This window comes from Trypanosoma cruzi, genomic scaffold (assembly GCF_000209065.1).
Source record: "Trypanosoma cruzi strain CL Brener 1047053516383 genomic scaffold, whole genome shotgun sequence".
NCBI classification, from domain to species: domain Eukaryota; phylum Euglenozoa; class Kinetoplastea; order Trypanosomatida; family Trypanosomatidae; genus Trypanosoma; species Trypanosoma cruzi.
In genome coordinates this window covers 49,527-65,490 of record NW_001849319.1, presented here as the reverse complement: position 1 = coordinate 65,490, position 15,964 = coordinate 49,527, and the positions used below count along the sequence as shown (strand labels likewise).

Here is a 15,964-nt window from a genome sequence, read left to right as displayed (position 1 = left end):
GCGTGCACAGTAATTACTCCTCGTATGCATATGTGAATCTTTGCGGGCCGGGGTCCTTCCCCCCTTACAAGGCCGCAGGGATTGTTTCTTGCGTGGCATTTTGCCCGATCCTCTCAAGAATTGTGATCATTCGACTGGGCGTTCCTGCGCCCCTGGAGCTCTCTTTTCACACCGTCGTTGTGCCTCTCCCTTCATTTTGTCTCTACCACGCGAAAATAGTGGACTCACACGCTCTACCGCACGACGGGTGATATTATGGAAGCCGAAGCAATGGGCATTCGAACGCGCTCTGCGACAAGGAACGCGGTCCGGTGGATGGTGCTGTTCCTCCTGCTGCAGTACCTGGGCAGCCATCCCTCCTTTACTGCTGCAGGGGAAACACGTGACCATTGGAATCACGAAGTATTTCCACCACGCCCATTCTGTATTTAAGACCAATTTTGGTTACCGCGTTGATTACACTAACTCTCAGGTCTCTTGTTTTAATGGTGGAGGCCTTCTTGCTTCGGATCAAACACCTGCTGCACATATTTCTATCGCGGCTGAGTTGAGAAAGCTTGCATCCAAGAAAATTGAAACATTCCGTACGTACCTTGGCGGGACTGCCCAGTACACAGCGGATTCGGCGCCGTCCGAACAAAGGTGTCTACGTGGTGAGCGTCGGGCATCGTTAAAATGTATTTACAAGCGGAATGAGGGTGCGTTTCTCGACTCCTCATCCGATGGTCATGGTGTTTCGTTTTTCAGGGGTACAATGTATACGCTTATTGACGCGGGGCCAATGAACGGGTACGATGCTTATTGGGGCCCTGAGTTACCTAAGCACGGCCAGTTGTTCTTAATGCTTCGTATGGATACGAGCCAAAGCGATAAGAAGGCGTCGTGGTATGACGGGCAAGGTGTGCCCAGGTACGATGGAGAAACGCCCGAAGACACATTTGGCGTTGTCTGTGAGACTCAAGAAGGGTACGTCGTCAGCACTACGACGCTTCCACCGACTGTGGAGATTTCGTGGGTGCATAAGCGTTAGTACGTTATCTTGATTGCAATATTGGTGCCGGTTATTGTTGCCGTCGCGATAATCACTGTCTGCTTCTGCCGTTGCCGCGGTGCTGACGATGAATCTAAGTGGGTGGTGCACATGGTCTTGCGGGAGGTGAGCAGTGAGCCCCTTCATCCAATTGACGGGGATGATGGAATCTACAACGATAACAGCCCGATGATGCGCTATTCAACGTTGGGTGATGGGGTGCCCATGAATACTCCCTTTGCATACGAAAACGTTGAGGTCCCTAGGGTGATAAAGAATCAAGAAAACACTGTGTACGAGTACGGGGATGTGTTTTAGGTCTTTTTGTTTTTTTCATTGTTTACGCCTCTTTGCCGCATTGTGTGTATGTACACGTGTCTCTTGCAGTTCCTGCATGTGCGCCCACTATTTTTAGTTTTAAAAAAGACGAGGTGTGGGGTAATGCAGTGGCTGCTGGGAGCAGGAAAGCATCGTGCGGAAAGAGCGGATCAAAAGGCATGATTTATTTCCACCACTCTTTATTTTTGTTTTTGTTATTTTTATTTTTCCCTCCTCTCAGTGTAGGACTGCGTGCGTGTAGGCGGGGCGCCCTTTTTATCACCAGCATCTTATCTTTTTCCCTATTTACGCTGGCGGCAAGCCTGCTGTGGGAGGAAAAGGAAGGAAGGAAGGTGGAGGAGAAACGTGTCATTGTGAATGTTTACAATAAGTCGTTAAAACTGTGCCATTAGAATGGGGAGAGTATTTTTTTTCATTATTTATTTTACTCCGTAAAGTTTGGGAAGAATGTGCGTCACGATGAGGCTGAGCAGATGATAAAGTGCATTAATTAACTGCCCCGTTTCCTTTACGATTGTTGGATTATTGTTTTGTCAGAGGGTCTGTGTTGAATTGTGGTGGGCGCTTTTTTTGTTGTTGTTTTATTTTTTTTTTTCTCCCACCCGCTGTCGCTGCCGCTCTTCATGCGGAGTTGTCCGGCGGATGTGAAGCCCTAAAAAAGACTGCCGCTTCCTCATTTCACTACGAGTCCGGTTAGGACAAAGTATGATTTATGTGTATTTTTTTGTTTGTTTGTTTACTTGTGTGTGGGTGTTGGGTCAATCTTGTCTGAAGTGTGGGGATGTCGGGTGGTGCGGTGAGCCAAACGGCCTCATCCAGGCACGGAAAACTATTTTGTTTTTGGTATTTTTCTGCATGTGGCCGATGATCATCTTGTGCGGTGAGGTGTTTTATATGAGGAGGTGGGGCGTCACCTTTTCTTTTGGTGTGGGTTGGTTGGCCACTCTAATATGCGCATATATACATATGTGGGTGTGTTGTGTGCGTGTATTGTCCTCTCTATATATCTTTCTTTTTGTTGGGGGTTTTGAGGTGGGGCATTTTCTTTTTTTTTTACTTTTTCTAGGTGGGGTGGTTCTCCTGCTGCGTGATCTGTATTGACGTGGAGGGCTGCGGCGTGCTGTTGGACCTTCCACTTTTTCCAAAGAAGAAAAATATATATATGTGCGTGTACAAGGTACAAGTGCGTATTCTGTGCTGTGGAAATGTCTATGAATGTATACAAGCGACAAGAGAAGCTGCGTCTCTACCGTGCCCTTCTTAAAGGGGCAAATCGGTTTCCATTACGTTCTCGGCGAGAAATAGTGGCGGAGGAAGTTCGAGGTGCCTTTCGGCATCCTCTGAATGATTCACTAACGACGAAGGAGGTGGATTACAAGCTTCTTTTGGGGTGGGAACGGGCCGCCGCTATTCAGACCTACGCCGAGAACATGTACTGGTTCCATTCCCGAGATGAGGTTTCGAGGGAAATGATGCATCATTCCCTTGAGCGGGATCGTCAGCGCATTAGGGAGATGGAGCGGTGTAATGCCGTGGGAAATGCGGAAATAAAAACGCCAGAGGTGACTGAATTCAAGTCATCGATGTACCATGTGCATCCGGACTATCACGGGAAGATTGGACAGATGCCGCTGACACACAGCCGTGACATTTGGAGAGCGCGTGGACAATATGGATCCGATGTCGGCGGTCCCCGACAGAAGTTTTATGTTCGTCGCTTCAAGGCCTTATTTCCACAGGGTTGGTGACTGTACCAACCTGTGCGTGTGTGTGGGTTTACTTTTTGTATGGCGGCTTTTTAATTTTTGTGTGCTGTCGAGCATGCAGTCAGCTGTTTTTGAAATTTGAGTTCTTCTTCCCTACTCGTGCGTCCACTGCTACCGCTACGGCAGGGAAGGCGTACGTGGGAATTGTTTTTTGCTGCACTTAGCTCCTTTCCAACACTACTTAATTGTTTTCTTGGCCAATTGTAACTGCTAGAAAAGGACGCCTACCCGCGTAGAAGGGGAGAAGAGCGTGTGGGTGGAGTGGAGGGTGGGGCGAGGGGCGTGGTTAACTAGCCTTCAATTGGAGTTGGTTGAGTGTATATTGAGTTCGTTTTCTCTTTAGCACACATGAAGCTATCTAGTGAGATTAGTCTCATGAAAAATGGGCCTGATGATCTAACGGAGGCTTCATCTGTTACACACACTGGCGCTAATAGAGGAAAAGGGGGTTTCACAGCGGCCTCGGTAGGTGCGAAGCAGATGATGCCGACGACGAAGCGTAGACGCAGAATGAACGCACCTGTTCAAGTGAGTGCACGGTTTTTGCCCTATGATGACGTTTGCGGTGCCACGGTTGATGGTGCTACTGCCGTGGACGATGTTACCGCGGAGCGGGGTTTGGGTCGCCGTGTCTCGTGTTTTGAGGTTAATGAAGATATGGCTGGAAGGTACCTGCAGCAGGCTTCAGTTGAAAATGAGTTCCTCCCGTCAACCCAGTGGGACGTTGAAATTTCATCCAGTTTCTTGAAGGAACTTCATTCCACCCTCTCGTATACTTTTGCTGGTGATTATGTTGCGTCCAGCGCCAGAAACCACCAAGAAATGGAAACGGCTGAGAACAAACGTTGGTTTGATATGTTTAGGGCGTGGCCGCTTGAGCTTGCATCCTCAGGGTATGCTGAGTGGTGGCTGCGACACCCCCGATGTTGTGCGGATGCCACTTCTTATTTTGCACACATCATCGAAGGCATAATGAGGGAGGAACGCCATCGGAAATTATGTGAAAGTGATTTTTTTAGAGAGGAATTGAATTCAGAATTCTTGCAGGGTGCTTTGAGCATGCTGCAAGCTGTATATGCAGATCCTCCACGCTCCTTGAAGGCGATGTTTTTGACTCCGTTGCATCATCAACGATTGTTTTTTCTCTCTTGCCGGCTTGGCGCGCATAAGTATCCTTTTTGCAATGGGAAGAAGAAAAATACAAGGGTTCTAGCGCTTTGTCTTTCCCTTGCCTCCGCTATATCTCAGCGCATTGCAGGGACTCAGTTAACAATGCGGCATGATTTGATACGTTTCTTGGGAAATGTACAGAGTGCATGGCAAAGTCTTTTGGAGTCACGCCCAGATGAGGCCACACTACGTCTGGAGTTTGATCGGGTTAAGTCTCTTTTAGCCTTTGCACTCGATTGAGTTTATTCGCTATTAGCAACAACACCGACGAGGAACATCAGGCGCCGTCAAGATGTGTATGGATGTGGTTATTGACTCCATGAGAAACGAGAGGAGGAATGCGGTAAATGAAGAGAAGGAGGAGGAGGGAGAATCCCTTTTGGCAAGACATTTGGCCTTTATTTATCCCTAACCCTCTCTATGGGTTTCGATAAAGGAGGAAGCTATGGGGAATTCTCCGGAAGCATTAAAAAAGAAAAAAAAATGGAAAGTAAACATTTTTTGAACTCTCTTTTCCTTGATCTCTGCGCTTTCAATGCCACTTGCCTCCTTGACTGGTTGTTTATTTGGGTTGTTCCCCCCCTTTTTTTTTTGTTTCTGCATTTGCGTGCGTGTGGGATGAAGGACGCTCTTCTTCCACATTCTGCATGCAACAAGACCACCGGCCGTTGGTGGTCCTCGTGGTGGGGATGGCGGGAACTGGTAAGACGACGCTGGTTCATCGAATGCAACACTACACGATGGAGCAAAACAAGCGAGCCTATTTTATAAACCTGGATCCGGCCGTTGCGGATGTTCCATACAACGCGAATATTGACATTCGCGATACTGTAAACTACAAGGAAGTCATGAAGCAGTACCGTTTGGGGCCCAACGGGGCCATCATGACTGCGTTGAACCTTTTTGCCACCAAGTTCCATCAAGCAATCAGCATCCTTGAAAAAAAGGAGAATTTAGAATGGATCGTAGTTGATACACCCGGCCAGATTGAAGTCTTCACGTGGTCCGCGTCTGGGCAGATCATTGCGGAGGCCTTCGCAGCGACTTGGCCAACCGTACTGCTTTTCGTTGCGGACACGACACGCTGCGCAAGTCCACAAACGTTCATGAGCACCATGTTGTACTCGAGCAGCATCATGTTGAAGCAGCAAATTCCACTGCTTCTTGCCTTCAATAAAACCGATGTGGTTTCGTCCGACGCAGTAGTCCTTTGGATGAAAGACGCTGATGCACTCGCCGACGCGGTCAACAGCAACAGCGACGACGGCAGCTACGCCGGGAGTCTCGTCCAATCCCTTTCGTTGTTTACCCATGGGTTCTATGAGAGCCTCCCTGTTGCGAGCGTCTCCGCGGCATCCGGCCGAGGGATGGAAGCGCTAGAGCAAGCCCTGGAGGCAGCGAAACTCCAGTACCTCTCTGACCGACTGCCGGAGTTTAAAAAGCAAGAGAAACGGAGAAACGAGGAGCGCGCCGCGACTTCGGAGAAGATGCTCTTCGCGTACCAGCGCGACAGGGTCGACGATTGAGAGAATAAACTGAAAGGCGACAGTAATAGTTAACAAATGACAATGCTAAGCGCGGGAAACCGCATTGCAGTGAAAAAAAAAATGGAAAAGAAAAAAAGGAGGGGCGGGGAATCGGGGTAGTGTTCGGAAAACGCGGCGCCAAGCTGGCGGAGCAAAAATGTCTGGCGAGTTCGCTTTGTTTTTTCTGTTCCCTTTTTTTTCTAGCCTGGATTCCGCGGAACCCCCAAGCTAAAGGAAAGAATGCAGCACGAGGGTGGTGAAGGAAACCGCGGGCCCACCTCATTTCCGCCAGCGCTACCGAAACAAAGGCCCCCAAGCGGGGGAAAGCACACGCGACGCGAGCGTTTTGCGGATCACAACGTGACCATTTCCCGAGTGGCGAGGGCGCCGGGAAGAAGGGGGCGGCCGCTTCCTCGGAACCTCACCCTCGTCTCCTTCTTCTGCATCCTCCGCGGATGTCGGGTCGTCCGCTGGAGGCGGGTCAACGACCGGTATTGGGTGGCTGCTGATGTTCGGGAAGGCGGTGCACACATCGGCGTATTGGGGGCACACAATGCTCCCACGCCAGGGACCCGATGGCGGCGTGACGGTTTCACCCTCCTGGCACTCGTGCCACGCATCGTCACGAAGGAACCGCACGCTCAGTGTGCCGTCGCCGCATCGAGTGTCCACACACACGTCGCCAATATATTCGTCGTCGAATTGAAGATCCTGCCCCTTCACGCACCGCGAGTTCGGGCCAACAATACTGCCAGGCATTACTGAAGGGTCGCCGTTCGTGCAACCAGTATCAGAATACGCCTCAACAATCGGACATCTGCTCATGAAGAGGTCATCACCGCCAAGTCGGGGATCGGCAAAGTACTGATACTCCTGTGGCAGGGCTTCCTCGTACCACTTTATGCCACAGCGCCCCAGAGACAGACGGTCGTACGTGCAGAAATCATAACCGGCACTCCAAAACCAGTTGCAGAACAGATCAGGGTATTCGCTGATGCCGTCGGTCAGGCACTGCTTTTCCAGCAGCCCACAGCCAGAGTTGTTGCCCCACCACAACATCTCCGCCGCGCTGTAGTTTGCCAAATAAAAACCCATGTCCTCAAATGCTGCAAGCGTCAGTGCCGAGTACAGCCCAACCCCCACATCACTAGTCATCAGCTCGTCCCTCATGTTGCGTTTCTTCCAATGTGACAGTACACTTTCGGGACCACCCTCGTCCTCCAGCTCAATGCCCTCAAGCGTGGGGCAGCTGTGGTACTGACGCGCCATTGCCTTCGCGTTCGGCGTCGAAACCACCGATACCTTGGGCCTCCCGCGCACGTTCGGGACTTCGGAAATCATATTTAACAGCAAAAACACATCCCGTCCAAACCCAAGAGCACGCCCCAACTCGTGGGCTACCAAACGCACGTATTCATTTGTCACCGCCAATTTCTTCGGGTCAAAGTTCACGGCAGAAGCAAATGGACGGCCATCATCCAGCAGGGAGCACTGAACCGCCCACGCGGCTGGACCATAAGTCGGAAAAATGTTGGCGTAAAGAATCATGTCGGCGCCAGCCACACCCGCCGTGCGGTGTCTGCGAGGGATGGTGAATTTATCGCACAAACCCAGACCGGTCTGTGGAATAACGACGGGGCGCGTCACGGGCCTCACGGAGAGACGCTCCGAGTGCAGTTGAATTGCGGCGGGGAGAGTTTGCCTCAGAATAATGCTCCTCCTCTCCTCCGTCAACACGTCGTCCGCCTCGCATGTTATTGCGCGGCCTTCGTGGTCAATGCGCAGATCCCCCGCCGCAGTGCAGTGCCTCAACGGGTCGAACATGTCCTCCGCGGACACCTTGATGCGGATCGGAGCCCAGCCATCGTCCCCATCCTCGCCGGCGGCGGTGTACGCCTGCACGGCGCCCTGTCCCCGGCGCGGCACCTCACGCACCACCGCAGTCGGCAGCCGGCAGTATTTCTCCATCATCGCGTCAAACCCACAGCGGTGCTTCACGGCGGGATCGGCGGCAACGCAAGCACCGGCGCAACACACCACCATCATGAGCCACGGCAGCGGCATCAGCAGTGGTGCGGTGTGGCGTGGCTGGCGCATGGCTTGGGGACAATGTGTCTGTTCCCGAGGTGCGGGCAGCAGTGGTATTAGTAGTGGTAGAATAGGCCTTGTCTGCAGGAGAAACAGAAGGAGAAGAGCAGAGAGGCAAAGAGACGCTGCGGTCACAAGAGCGAGAAAGGGGCAGCACCACATATTACCGCAGCGCACACACAGACAACAACAAAAAACCGACACAGCCTCCAAATAAAGCCGAAGCACGGAAAAATGTTCTGCAGCGCTGCTGACCGGATCCTGAACTGATCCGTAAAAATAAAACAGGACGGGAAGAAGAGGGTAATGAAAAGGCAGCGGCCCCGCCACATCCTCAATGTTTTTCCCAAATATATTTTTATATTCTGACAGGCACTCTCGTGCCACGGTGCAGTGTATTCGGATTGGAGACATTTATTACTTGCGAATTGGCACACTTTGGGGTCCTGCAGCCACACAACCCCGCCGCTCCCCTTCGCAATTTCCGCCCCTTCGCCAATTCCTAAAGTATAAAAACACGACCGCGTGATATGCCGCCTGCGGAAACCCCGCAGACTGCAGGTACGCAAAGGATGCCTGTACTCCGCAAGACTCCAAAACTCAAATATCCGTTGCGGCTCCCACATCATGGCGTGTGATTTTGAGCTGCCTTTATTCGTCGCTCCCCGCAGCAAAGTGCTGTCCACCCAAACGTCCATGGTGGACGGCAAGATGGCGGAAAAGGCCGATAAGGCCAAGCGTACCGCGCGCGCCTCGGCCTGCATGATAAGAAAAGGCCTCCTCTTCCACTCTCCTCCGGCAATTTTAACGTCGCCGGGGTCTGGAATGATAACGGCTCCCCATCCATTGAGCGACGCATCCGTGACGGCGGCCGATGCCTTTTCAGAGGACTTGATGATTCGCCTACGATTGTTCTCGATGTGTCGCAACCTCTCGCCCGAACCAACCGCTGCCGGCGGAAGGTTCGCCGGGGATGTCTTCAGCACAATCCCCGGTTAAGTGCGGATAGCCGTCGTCGCACTGCCTTGATGAAAAAGTAGTATTCGCATAAACGCGTGCGCAATATGGCCGCCGCGGGCAAAAAGCGTGACGCCGTAACCTCCATTTCCGCGATGGTTAAATACTTCAGCGACGGCATGGCGCGCACAGACCAGACAAACTTGTCACTCAGGGATACCGCCCGGTGTGTGTGATCAAACAGCACCGCCAGGAAGGTGTGCTGCGTGGCGCCCGATTCGCGGTCCTCCCCCATCGTGGCGTGACAGCTGTCCGCATTACGAAGCACTTGGGCTTCCCACAATGTCGCATCGCTTCTCGACCCTGCACTGCGTATATTACCGATCCAAACGTCGACACGCACCAATGGAGGTGCAGCCCAGAGAGAGTGAACCACCGTCGTCACCCTCGCAATTGCCGAGGTAGTCATCTGGAGAATTTCTGGGCCGGCCTTGTATCCCATTGGAAGCTGTGTCAGCTCCTCCAGCGTGCCGTCCTCCACGCGGCACCGAAAGAGATGCCGAGTCTCCCGCGGTAAAGAGACTATGAAGGACGACTTTACATCCAGGCAGGAAGCGGCCTCAGCCATCACAGGTGACAAATAATGGGAACTATGGAAAAGAGGAACATGAGCCTCAGAAGGGTCCTCTCTGTTCTTGCCGCGTGGCCACGCGATCCATCTTCGTCTCAAACCGGTGGTCTTCTCCACCACCACCAAAAAGGGTATTATCTATCCGACTGTTCTTGTAGAAAAAGCGTCCTCGCTTATTTCCACTTACTTCAATAATCGCGCGTCATCGCTGGAACCCTCCGTGAGCCTTCGCGCGCTTTACCGGAGGAAGACGGAGGGAAAGGGGACCGCCCGACGAGTCCCCAAACTTGCATTCGTCTCTCCAAGATGACCGGGTTCAACCGGCTCTGGATCCACTTTGGTATTCAATACGGGCACGTTGACTTGCTGCAGCGGGATGGTTAGTTCAACTTGTGGAGTGGCCAGACGCGTCCTTGTCGCGCGTCTCGTTATTGTAGCAGGGTGGTAAAAATCATGGGAAAACGGCTCCTCTGCTCTCAACCAGAGTTCCTGCCCTTCCGCAGTTTCTCCCTTCACATCAATGCGGCCAGCGACGACACCTGGGTCGGCATTGTGGTGTAACTCCCAAAATATCGGAATGCGTTCTGGGGAAGGTCGAAGAAATCGACGCGCCTCACCAACAGCGAGATCACGTGTGGGTAAAATTTGTGTGTCTCCACGATTGGAGCGGCGTGCCGCAACGCACCCCGTTTTATGGAACGTGCCGTGGCATTCCAAGGAGCCAAAGCTCGTTCGACTTGGGCGGTCGCAAGATTCGTGAGCTCTTCGTTGTGCTGAAGTGTCCTGCATAACTTTATGATGACAAACGCTTCCTGCCCCCGTATACTGACGAACCGCGAGGCGCGGTGGAGATGCGCCCTCGCCGTCTTTCGCGCCACGGACCAATCAGAAATTACGGTCCCGTCCGGCCCCATTGTGAAATTGTTGGGAGTCAGGGCCGCAACTTCGGACCAAAGACTCGCCGTTGTCCACGCAAGCTGGCATGCCCCGCTAGGGACATTCCTCGCTCCCACGTTGGCGGCACCCACATCTCTCGAGCTAACTCCTTCGCTCTCCTCATGTAGCTGGCCCAAAGCGGTGATGTCGGTGATTCGTCGTACCACAGTCGAGCGTCGTTGGCAGACAAGCCCCATCCCCCTTCCCGACGATTTCTTCGGGCAATTTGAAAGATCGGGTGGAGCATCGGTGGCGCGGTGCGACGCCTGTGCGTAATGGTGGGAGGTGGCGGATCGGATGGAGCTCCCGTCGTCAGCATTCATGAGCGGCTTGCGGCATCCCCTTTGCCGTTTTTTGATGGGCGCCTGTGTTGTGAGTAATTCCCTCGGGGGCGCACATTGCATGTAGACGCCTCGTGTCCATAGGTGTGACAACGTTGGCATCGCACAGTGCGTTGGGTTTCTCGCCGATCGACGAGAGGCTGGGTCGCCCTCGCATAAGCGTCCGTCTGGTGAACAGACGGTGTGTAGACGGGCGCGCGGTTTGGAAAGCCGGATGCCGGGATCGGACGCAATCGTGAGCCGCATCCGGAATGTATTCAGCAGGGACCTGCCCAAATTCATGATTCGATCGGTGGGATCCTGCAGGCCTTCCAGCGCGCTGATCCACTCGACCAAATTGTCAAAGGCAAGTTTAACCTGCTCGTCGTCCTGTTGCCGGCATTGGTGTGCGCACCGGAGGTCGATAACGACTCCGGAGGCGCCCTCATTCCATACACGCGAGGGCCACGTAGTGACGTCGAATGCGCAGAAACTGCGGTCCCCCTCCATGGGTAATTGGGCGTCCAGGGGAGAAGTGCGGGAGGGCAACGGCGTGGAAGGGTGGAAATGTGGTCTCGCGGCATTACCGTGAGGGGGCCTGTGAGCCGCCGAACTGCGTCGGGCCGCACTGCTAGGCACTCCTCCAGCCATCAAGATATCCGTTTGATGCGGTAGTGTAGTTACGCCATCGTTGGCAACGTGTCGAGTGGCGGGGGCCTCGTCCCGCCCCGCCGTCTCCGCATACCGCGCGGTTGTTGTGCATTATGGCGTGCCTCCCGTTCCTGGAGTTGAGCGGTGAGGGCTCCCGAGTTGAATTCGCGCTCCCGTAATTGGGCGTGAGCGGCCTCCGACTGCTGTCGTAGTTCTAGGACCTGGTTGCCGGCCCCGGCGATATTGGATTCCCTTACCGATAGGTTAATTTGCGCCTCCTGAAACTGCGAGTTAAGCTGAGCATTTCGATTCTGCACGTCCGCTACGGCGTTCGCATAATCAAAATTCAGGCGCTCCCTTTCAGCAGTGATGAGCCCTTGTTGGTGTTCCAACTCCCGGGCTGCCCCCATAGCGGGCAGGAGCGCTTGTGTCTCAAAATTAGGGATCTGAGGCGCCCGCGGATTCGCAATATGTCCAATAAGAGTAGAATCCTGCCATGCTTTAGAGACAGGTCCATGGAACAAGCATAAGCCTGTCGATGGTGCGGCCACAGTTAACGTCCCGTCCGACAGCTGGTTACCATTAATGAACGTCATCTGCGCCTGGGTATCGCCACATTGGCACACCATTTCCCAGAGACGGGCGCCAATATCACACCACTCGGAGGGTTAGGGAACCAAAGTCATTTCCTTAAACTTACCTGGCTGTGTGTCTGTGAAAAATAAAAATAAAAATTTATCTGGCCTCTATCGGCTCCCGGCACCTAAAAAGTCGCGTTCCCCCCAAAGGATTCATACGGTAGAAAGTATCATAAAGAATGCATTCATTTATCAGGATATACATACATTAATTAAGTTAGCCAGCTCTCCCGCGATCATTCTTTTCACGACCTCCTAAAATAAAACGCGTCTTGCCGTTATCGGTCCCTTGACTCCTTCCATCGGGGCCTTTCAAAGGAACATAAGACAGGAAAAGGATCACACAGAAATATTTTCGTCGTTTTACCAAAACTTACATTAAGTTGGGCAGCCAGCCCTCTCAATAACATTCTTCTCACATGCACTCAAAAATACCATCACACCATCTACGCCGCGACACGCATACTTATTGACGAAAGGGCACGGGAGAGAAAAGTAAGAATAGTCTGTGACACAATTTCCTCCAGGACAAGATAAGAAATATACATGTAAACACCTCGCGCCCTCGTCATGCTGTCGCCATGGCCGCGACGGATGCATTCCGTGGCCCACGGCGAGCCCAGCGTGACTCCCCACCCCCACGATCATTCATGACTGACGAAAAGAAGGTGCCGAGTGCGCCTTTCTCTCGCCCCCCGCGTGGGGCGGGAGGATCGCGTCGGGCGGGTCCCCACAGCTCACCCTGTGCGCGACCTCCACACCAACAAGCTGAGCAAAGAGGACACCGCTGGGAAGTTTTGCCGCCCACTCGTAGGGCGCAGCCATTCCCCCGCAGCAAAAATAAACAATAATAAAATACGGGAGAGGCCTGTCTGTGCGGAACGCCGCGGCGAGTGCGCTCGTCGAGGTGGCGGCGAAGCCGACCCAGCGACGCAAGGGGCGGCTTTTTTCCGCGGCGGTTGTTGTAGCGCGTGATTTTTCTTTTTGGTGGGACAGGCTGTTTTTGTCTTTTTTTTTTTTTTTTTGAGCAAGGATCGGGGCGGGTTGTGTGGCTGCCACTGTTTTTGCTTACTTGTATTGTTGGGATGAGTGCGGATTTCCAACAAATCAGTGTGAAATATATATATGTATATTAGGGAATTTATATTTATCTCTATTTGCAGCAACATAAAATGATTAAACTTACTCATACTTTTTTGTTGTTGTCCTACTTTTGTGGGTGATCTCTGGAGGAATGTATTTAAACAACTACACCAAGGCTTGGGTTATACCCTCGTTGTTGTTGTTTTTAGCTTACTTTTGTTTTTGTATCTATATTTACTAATAAGACATTTTACCAGGTTGTTTAAGTGACGCTGCATGTGGTGGAATAATAATTCTTCAATAAATAAAAGGCAATTGGAGACCGTATATACCCCAAATTGGATGGTGCTCAGTATGCCAATCTGTTTTCTGGTGGGTGCTTCTTATTTTATTGGGGTTTTTAGCGGCTTGTGGGTTCGAACCCGCGTAAGACGCGTGATGGGGGCTGGGCAACGTTGTTTGAATCATAGGTTCCACAATCCAGCGTGGTTGGAACCAAACAATTTTCGTGGGTCCAGAATATCTTTCAAAACTACAAATGCCATAAATGACATGGCTGTTTTGAAAAGAGAGGACACGCTTCAGTTAATATCACGTAGTAACTATGCACTGTTGTACGACAAAAATCTAAAAATGGCTTTGTGGTGTGGCTTCTATTTGACTTCGGGAATGGTTAAAGTGGCGCGTCACAAACATAAAGCACATGCCTTTTATACTGACAGGACATTACCGAGGGAAATTCAGGTAAAACCAATGCAACTACAACGGCATGCATATGATAAAGGGCATATGGCCCCACTTGCATCTGTGGCAACGTGCGTTACTACTAGTTTTGAGGCTTCTTTGGCTTCCAACTTTGTTTTACAACACAAGTCTCTTAACCGAGGTATATGGAAAAGATTAGAACGAATTTCACGATGTTATGTAGAAGGCGATGGGTTCTCAACTTTGGACGAGCTATTTGTTGCGAATCAATATGATGGAAATTTAAGTCCATTGAAAAGAAGGAAAGGTTGGGTTTTTTCTAGATGTCTGGCCGTATCAACAGGTGTTCTATTTAGAAAGGAAAAAAATTCCTTGGATTGCGTTTTTCAGGGAAACAAATCAATTGTTCCTATTCCAGATGAATTGTATATGGCCTTATGGGATGTACATTCTCATCAACATATCGCCTTTATTATACCCAATGATGAAACTGCCGCTGTAAAATCGGTTAGAACAAAGCATTTGAATGAAGGGAAAAAAAGTCGGCAATTTATTTCGATGAGGAAAGCCAAAATTCAAAAGTTGGCTCCGATGATAAAGCGTATTCAAAATCCTTTTGAAAAAATTGAACTTTCTGACATAAATCGCTTTCGCGTAACGCTAAAAGAGCTTGAGGATCGCATAGCTTTGTCGGAGAGTGTTATTGCGGAAAAGGTTCTTTCTACATCTCTTGCTGTGCGCGGAACGGGAACCATCAATAATACAAAGCATTCGAAGAGACATGAATGCATTCTAGAGTATCAAACGCTGCCTGTAGAGCTTTTTCCTCTTCAAAAGAGAAGACGTGCTTGTAAGGTATCTTTTACTCGAGCATTTTGGGGGGTTTTACCGCGCGAGCATAAGTCAACTATCTTTCGCGAGAAAATTATTTGTTTACATAAATGTAATGAATAAAAAGTATCATTGGAATTTATTATCATTTAGAAAAAAACTTTAGAATATTTTTATTTTGATATTATGACCTTATCCCAATTATGCGTTATTACTATTTCATTGTTTTTTTTTTTTTTTCACATATATATATATATATATAGGCACAGGAAATGGGGCTACTTTGGAAACGAAATGCATCATGGAAAATGGGAAGAACCATGCCCTATGAATCCATTTTGTATTTGACTCTTTAAAACATTTTATCATCCAAAATCAGTTGTCTTGGGTTATGTGACTTTTTTTTTTTGTTAAATTACTATTGTCGTTGCAAATTGTGCTTTTTCCCCACATGAGCAATTTCACATCAATAGAAAAAGAGTGTTACATTGTATTTATTTCATCAGAAATGTATATAAATTTTATTTGTGATATTTCCTTAGAATGATTTATTTATTTATCTCTTTTAGTTTACTTTATCGGAAGAATTCTGTTTGGGGTGCAGTTTATCACCACAGACTGAAGAGAAACTTCATGTCATTCTTTATTGCTGTATAATATATACATATGAGTGTTATGTAGATTGTTTTTTTGCTCACTTTTTTGTTCTATTTACTTAATAATAGTAATAATGATAATAATAATTTTATTATTATTATGTTTTTTATTTTGTTTTATTTTATTTTTCCTCAGTATATCGTTCTTCCTTTTCAGTATTTTTCTGGAAAAGACATTTCTGTGCAAACCCTTTTTTGTCTTTTGACCTTTCCCACTACTTTGGAAAAGAAAATAAAAATAAAAAATAAAAATACATAAATAAAACTGTAAGAAAAAGGAAAAATATGGCGAAAATCAGAAATGTTCTTCCTGATGATCCTACGCCGCGTCATTATAAAATAATCATATTGCCGGACTTCGATGCTTTTTTGTTCACGGGTCATGTTGATATACAGATAACTGCAAAAAATCTTCAAAACAGCATTACCCTCAACTATAATGAGTTATCCTTTGTCAAGGTGACCCTTGCTCTCGCAGGGAATTCTTCTGTCGTGGAAACGATCCCTATTGAATCTATAATTCTTGATGCGGTCGAAATGAAAGCGACATTTCCTTTACAGAAACCTTTTATTGGAGAAGCTGTTCTTTCAATCGACTATAAGGGAGAAATAAATGATAAACTTGCCGGGTTTTACC

General features: G+C 49.7%; 6 protein-coding genes and 1 pseudogene across 6 annotated transcripts, besides 11 other annotated features; 6 read left to right on the top strand and 1 right to left on the bottom strand.

Moving 5' to 3' along the window:
* Window positions 1-6,575: part of a sequence feature (heterozygous, non-Esmeraldo-like haplotype) that runs on past the window's edge.
* Tc00.1047053506257.98 lies at window positions 271-990 on the top strand (annotated as a pseudogene).
* Tc00.1047053506257.80 (hypothetical protein, conserved) lies at window positions 2,575-3,117 on the top strand (the record flags this gene model as incomplete). Its single annotated transcript, XM_803887.1, has 1 exon — window positions 2,575-3,117. The coding sequence occupies one exon, from the start codon at window positions 2,575-2,577 to the stop codon at window positions 3,115-3,117; it is 543 nt and encodes a 180-aa protein (XP_808980.1).
* Window positions 3,484-4,545, top strand: Tc00.1047053506257.70 (hypothetical protein, conserved; the record flags this gene model as incomplete). The annotated part of the gene is made up of 1 exon (XM_803886.1): window positions 3,484-4,545. One exon carries the CDS (start codon window positions 3,484-3,486, stop codon window positions 4,543-4,545), a length of 1,062 nt encoding a protein of 353 aa, XP_808979.1.
* Tc00.1047053506257.60 (XPA-interacting protein, putative) lies at window positions 4,953-5,831 on the top strand (the record flags this gene model as incomplete). The annotated part of the gene is made up of 1 exon (XM_803885.1): window positions 4,953-5,831. The coding sequence occupies one exon, from the start codon at window positions 4,953-4,955 to the stop codon at window positions 5,829-5,831; it is 879 nt and encodes a 292-aa protein (XP_808978.1).
* Window positions 6,126-7,928, bottom strand: Tc00.1047053506257.50 (surface protease GP63, putative; the record flags this gene model as incomplete). The annotated part of the gene is made up of 1 exon (XM_803884.1): window positions 6,126-7,928. The coding sequence occupies one exon, from the start codon at window positions 7,926-7,928 to the stop codon at window positions 6,126-6,128; it is 1,803 nt and encodes a 600-aa protein (XP_808977.1).
* Window positions 6,576-10,003: a sequence feature (areas not merged during assembly with more than two copies in the genome that could not be assigned to a particular haplotype).
* Window positions 8,124-12,309: a mobile genetic element.
* Window positions 8,330-8,388: a mobile genetic element.
* Window positions 10,004-15,964: a sequence feature (heterozygous, non-Esmeraldo-like haplotype).
* Window positions 12,132-12,153: a sequence feature (AT_rich).
* Window positions 12,133-12,309: a mobile genetic element.
* Window positions 13,412-14,794, top strand: Tc00.1047053506257.10 (DNA/RNA non-specific endonuclease protein-like, putative; the record flags this gene model as incomplete). The annotated part of the gene is made up of 1 exon (XM_803883.1): window positions 13,412-14,794. The coding sequence occupies one exon, from the start codon at window positions 13,412-13,414 to the stop codon at window positions 14,792-14,794; it is 1,383 nt and encodes a 460-aa protein (XP_808976.1).
* Window positions 14,897-14,933: a sequence feature (AT_rich).
* Window positions 15,388-15,415: a microsatellite.
* Window positions 15,433-15,456: a microsatellite.
* Window positions 15,552-15,613: a sequence feature (T-rich).
* On the top strand, window positions 15,613-15,964 carry Tc00.1047053506257.5 (aminopeptidase, putative; the record flags this gene model as incomplete). Its single annotated transcript, XM_803888.1, has 1 exon — window positions 15,613-15,964. A coding segment is annotated over one exon (352 nt), but the record flags the coding sequence as incomplete, so codon positions are not given.